Source organism: Lepidothrix coronata, unplaced genomic scaffold (genome assembly GCF_001604755.1).
Source record: "Lepidothrix coronata isolate B3197 unplaced genomic scaffold, Lepidothrix_coronata-1.0 Scaffold302, whole genome shotgun sequence".
NCBI lineage: Eukaryota > Metazoa > Chordata > Aves > Passeriformes > Pipridae > Lepidothrix > Lepidothrix coronata.
Window position 1 is genome coordinate 169,017 of NW_016690482.1, and position 5,333 is coordinate 174,349.

The 5,333-nt window shown below is 51.7% G+C and overlaps 1 protein-coding gene across 1 annotated transcript; it reads right to left on the minus strand.

Annotated features, from left to right (window-relative positions):
* Positions 1-310: 310 nt before the first annotated feature.
* Positions 311-4,167, minus strand: LOC108508529 (lymphocyte antigen 6E-like). Its single transcript, XM_017837375.1, has 3 exons — positions 4,116-4,167; positions 1,596-1,715; positions 311-468 (listed from the first exon to the last, which is right to left on the minus strand). Exons 1-3 carry the CDS (start codon positions 4,165-4,167, stop codon positions 311-313), a joined length of 330 nt encoding a protein of 109 aa, XP_017692864.1.
* Positions 4,168-5,333: the final 1,166 nt, after the last annotated feature.

Here is a 5,333-nt window from a genome sequence, read left to right on the forward strand (position 1 = left end):
CTCTAGAGATGCAGGAGATGCAGAAGCAGCACCTCCCTGCCCCAGGTAGCAGGACAGAGCAGGGCCACTCCTCCAGGAAGCTGCTGAGGTGACAGAGCTCGGGTGGGAGAATCGAGTGAGAAGCCACAGGTCGGGAGGCAACACAGGGCAGGAGGTGCTGATCATAATATTTTATCTATTCCATGGTATATTCCACGGCCATTCCCTCCTGGGGGAATCTGGCCACTCTCTTCAGGCCTTCAGGAGCCCCCTTTCTTCCCTCAGCATGGAGCAGGTGAAGAAGGACACCGGGATGGGGCTCCCTGGCACTTCACTGCCGGGCCAGCCTGGGCCCCGGGCACGCACTCAGGTTGCACAGGAAGGTTTGGCAGCAGTAGGAGGTGTAGGAAGCCAGGCCCAGGCTGAAGTTGTGGTGTGGGCAGGTCTCAGAGCACTTCTTGGTGATCCTCTTCCACAGAGACAAAAAGCCTTGGCCGAGGGAGGGAGGGAGAGAGCGGGGTCAGCGACGGGAGTTTGGGGAGTTCTCCTCCAGCTTTCACAGGAGGGAGATGGATTAATGGGTCCCACTGTTCCCCCATGAGACCCATCCCAGTCCCACCACAGCCCAACAATTGTTGGTGACCCCCACACAAGGCATTCAGTGTCCTTGCTGGGCACTTCCCAGTGTGAACCCTCGTGTCCAAGGTGTAGGGTGGGATCTGTGAGACAACGTTGATCCCTGGATTGGAAACACATTCCCAGGCTTCTCTGCCTGAAGGAAATAATTCTGTTCTCCTCTGTATCTGGCTTGTGTCAGAAATAGTGTGACCTGTAGGACCAGGGAAGGGATCCTTCCCCTCTCCTGGTGCTGCTGAGGCCACACCTCAAATCCTGGGATCAGTTTTGGACCCCTCAGGACAAGAAAGACATTGAGGGCCTGGAGAGTGTTCAGAGAAGGGAACGGAGCTGGGGAAGGGGCTGGAGCAGCTGAGGGAGCTGGGGAGGCTCAGCCTGGAGAAAAGGAGGCTCAGGGGGGACCTTTTTGCTCTCTCCAACTCCCTGACAGGAGGGGGGAGCCTGGGGAGGTCGGGCTCTGCTCCCAGGGAACAAGGGACAATGCCCAGGGCAGTGGTGGACTCACCATCCCTGGAAGTGTTCAAAACATGTGTGGATTTGACATTTGAGGACACAGTTTAGTGGTGAACATGGTGGTGGTGCACTGATGGTTGGATTTGATGACCTTAGAGGTCTTTTCCAGCTTTAACAATTCCCTGATTCTCCACCTCTCTAGACCTTCTCATCCACCCCCACTACTCATTTCTTTCCATCTCCTTGTCTAACCAAGGTTCAAATTTACTTATTCTTTCTCTGAAGGATCCTTCCCCTTCTCCCACTGTCCCCCTGCCTTTCCATGCAGGAATGAAACAAAAGACAATCTCAGTGTGATGGGGAGGAGCATTTCAAACCTTCAGCACTGCCAGGCTGGGCCACCAAGGACTCCACCTCCCAGTGACTCCTCCACCCATCCATCACCACAGGGCAACCATGACAAATCCAGCCCAAACCCCACATCCCATTCCTGAGTCCCCAGGAGGGGACACACAACCAGCACCTACCAATCCCTACAGAGGCCACGTTGGTCACACAGTACTCATCCTTCTCCGAGCACTTCTCGGCCTTCAGGCAGCTCCAGTTGCTTTGTTCCCAGTTGCAGGTGTAGCAATACAGGGCATTGGCTGCAGGAAGGGACACAAGACATGGAAGATGGAGGAAAAAATCATCAGAAAATCAGAGAAGGGGTTGTCCCTCTGTATTTGATACTGGTGAGGCCACACCTCGAATCCTGAGATCAGTTTTAGGCCCCTTGGGACAAGAAAGACATTGAGGGGTTGGAGCATGTCCAGGGAAGGGAATGGAGCTGGGGAAGGGGCTGGAGCAGCGGAGGGAGCTGGAGGGGCTCATCCTGGAGAAAAAGAGGCTCAGGGGGGACCTTCTTGCTCTCTGCAACTCCCTGACAGGAGAGGGGAGTGGGGGTGATTGGGTTCTGCTCCCAGGGAACAAGGGACAGAAGAGGAAACAGCCTCAAGCTGCACCAGGAGAGGTTCAGTTTGGACATCAGGAGGAATTTCTTCATGGAAAGGGTTGTCAGACACTGGAAGGGGATGCCCAGGGAGGTTTGGAGTCCCCATCACTGGAGGTGTCCAAGGAAGGCCTGGACATGGCACTCAGTGCCCTGGGCTGGGGAACAAGGTGGGGATGGGTCACAGGTTGGACTTGATGACCTTGGAGGTCTTCTCCAACCTGAAGGATTTTGGGATTCTGTGAAATGCCACCAGCCCTGGCAGCAAAAATTATCACCTTCTTTTCACTGAGTCTCAAATGCATATGGTGCAGGTCTGATGGGAGGGATGGAGCTCAAAGACCCAACCCACTCTTCCATCCCCACACTGGGATATTTACACCAACACATGGATCAGGGACACACATCTGTGCACACACCCACCAAGTCCTGCCCTGCACTCCAAATAACACCCCAAAGGGCTAGGGGGCTCAAAATAACACAACAATCATAGAATCATGGCATGGTTTGGGTTGCAAGGGACCTGAAAGAGCATCCAGTTCCAACCTGCCATGGGCAAGGACACCTTCCACTAGCCCAAGTCGCTTCAAGCCCCATCCAAGTTGGCCTTGGACACTTCTAGGGATGGGGCAGCCACAGCTTCTCTGGGCAACCCGTGCCAGGGCCTCCCCACCCTGCCAGGGAAGAATTTCTTCCCAATATCTAAACTAAATTTCCCTCCTTCAGTTTGATGGGCCGAGGACACTGAGTTTGATGTGATGCCTGGAGCAGGGAAGGGCAGGAACTGCTGGAGGATCTGCAACGGTGTCCCAAGGCCTGGGGTCACCCTTTCTAGTTCTGGAGATCATTAGGCTGCAGCCTAATTAGGCAGAAAGCCTAAGGCAGATGAAGAGAGTTAATTGGGACCTCCACAGCCTAAAGAAGTCAGGCTCCCATGCCCTCGTCCTTCTGTGGGACATCAATGCCCTCAAAAATACATCCAATACCTGGATTAAGGAAAAAAGAAGGTGAGGAGAAGGGCTTTTAACTCTTTGCTGGGAGAACTCAGCCCTAAAACACGTGCAATGTAACAGTTCATTTTTCCTGCCTGGATTATCCAGCACGGATTAGCCCAGTCTTCATTTTGGCACCGAGGACAAACTCTCTGTCTCCCAGGCCTTGTTAACACTTGGAAATCTGTCAGAACCTCTATTCTGGTGAGTGAACAAAGCTAAATAGCAGAAAGGTATTCTTAGGCCACAATGAGACAGAAATAACTATTCCAAGGAATTCTTTCTCTGCACCAGACAGCGTGGCAGAATTCCAAGCGCTGGCAAGCCCCGTCCCTCTTTACAAAGCGAGAATAAGATTTAATTCTCTCTGGTTGCTGGATTGTCTGGTCTAGAGAGGACATAAGATCCCATTCCTTAAAAGGGCTTTGATTTAATTTACCACCATGCTGTGAAATAAAATTAATCATCTATAGCACAAACAAGATGCAAAAACCAAATATCCCACCATAAAGCTGCTTAACCCATTCAGTCCATGACTTCTCCCTAACCCCCAAACTTTTTCCCAAAAATCTCTGAAATCAGGGAGCTTCCCGGGTCTCCGAGATGGGTAGGAAGAGCTGCACAAGGCCAGATGTTGTAGGTGTGGCCCTATCCAGCTGCTGCTTCCAGAGTGGGAACCAGCTGTTCAGAGTTGCTGTCGTGTCGTGTCGTCTTCATCAAGATTTAGAAACGACCACAATCTTGCACCACCTCAACAGACAAACTCCCGGCAAAGTCTCTTAGAGGCAGAGCAGTGGCAACTGCTTCCTTTTTTTTTTTTTTTTGTCTTGTTTCCATAAAAATCCCATTAAAAAATCCATAAAAAGCCTTGACGGGGAAATTTCCAGGCGGAAAATCCGCGCCTTCCGCCCGAGATGACGGATAATAAAACCCAAAGAGGAGCCCCATGTCCTTCAGCTGCTGCAACACAAGAGCTGAGGCTGAACCTCTCCCAAGGATAGGAATGTCCCTGCCTCTAAACCACTCCAGGATATTTTATCCGGGAGCCAAGGGTGTCACCTCACCTGGAGCCGCGCAGAGGATCAAAGCCAGCACCGCAAGGAGAGAGCCCTTCATCTTCTCCCTGTCGTCTCCACAGCCCAGGAAAAACACCCTCACCTGGGGACAGGATATATATCTTCCCTGCCTTTGAGCTGGCTGATGATGAAGACAGCGATTTGGAAACAGTGGGCAGGGATCACGAGCTGGGTGAGAGGCCAGGAATGCACGTGGGTTGTTTTCTCACCTCCGGGCTGAGAGGAGTGAAAGCCCCACGGGAATTCGCCCCATTTGTTGGATTTAATGCTTTAATTTACCCTTGGTCAGGCTGGAAGTGCTGCTGGTACACTGAGTGGGGGTTTTGTTCTGCTCGGCTCCATCTGATCTGTGGTTGGAGAGTTCAGTGAAGGCAAACACTCAAAGGAAAAGGGCATAAATTAAGGGCTTCGTCCCGGTGGATTAATGCCAAGGGCATTTCCAGGGTTTAGACCTGGAGAAGTCTCAATATCTACAGTCAGGTTAAACCCATTTTAGATTATTATCCACTTATGGTGACAATCTAAACAAGAGATGTCTTACAATGCCTTCTTTGCCTCTAAAAGCTGCTGGTTACCTACAAAGTCCTAAATCATAGAATCACAGGATGGGTTGGAAGAGACATTGAAGACCATCTTGTTTCACCCCTCTGCCATGGGCAGGGACACCTTCCATTAGACCACCTCAAATCCCCGCCCAACCTGGCCTTGAACACTTCCAGCAAGGGTTCAAAATATCTTTGTGCCCCTTCTCTACATGGAGCATCCAATTCCAAGCCCTGCCAGATCCCAGCCAGACCTGATGTTCTCAGCCTTGAGGATTTCTCCACAGGATTATGGTTTAGGTGGAGCTGGAGCTGAGAACTTCACCCCTTCCAGGGCTTCCCTTTGCCTGCCTGTCCCACTTCTGTTTCCAAGGAAAGAGTTCTCAGGAGGTTTAGTGCTGGATATCAGATTCATCTCCGTGAATCACCAACTCATCAAGCCACCGAGGAGCAGGGAGGGTGAAGCAGGAGGAGCCCCTTGGAGAGAAGCCACTTGTGCAATCAGGTGTCTGCTCATCCCTTTCCTCCTCCACCCTGCAAGGAAAGGGAATAGAGACCCACTGCAACTCCCAGCCTGAGATTTAGAAGATGCAGAAGCAGAAGGAGAAGAGGCAGAGGCTCCAAAAACAGGTGGAAGAAACATTAGATGGATGAGGTGAGGGTT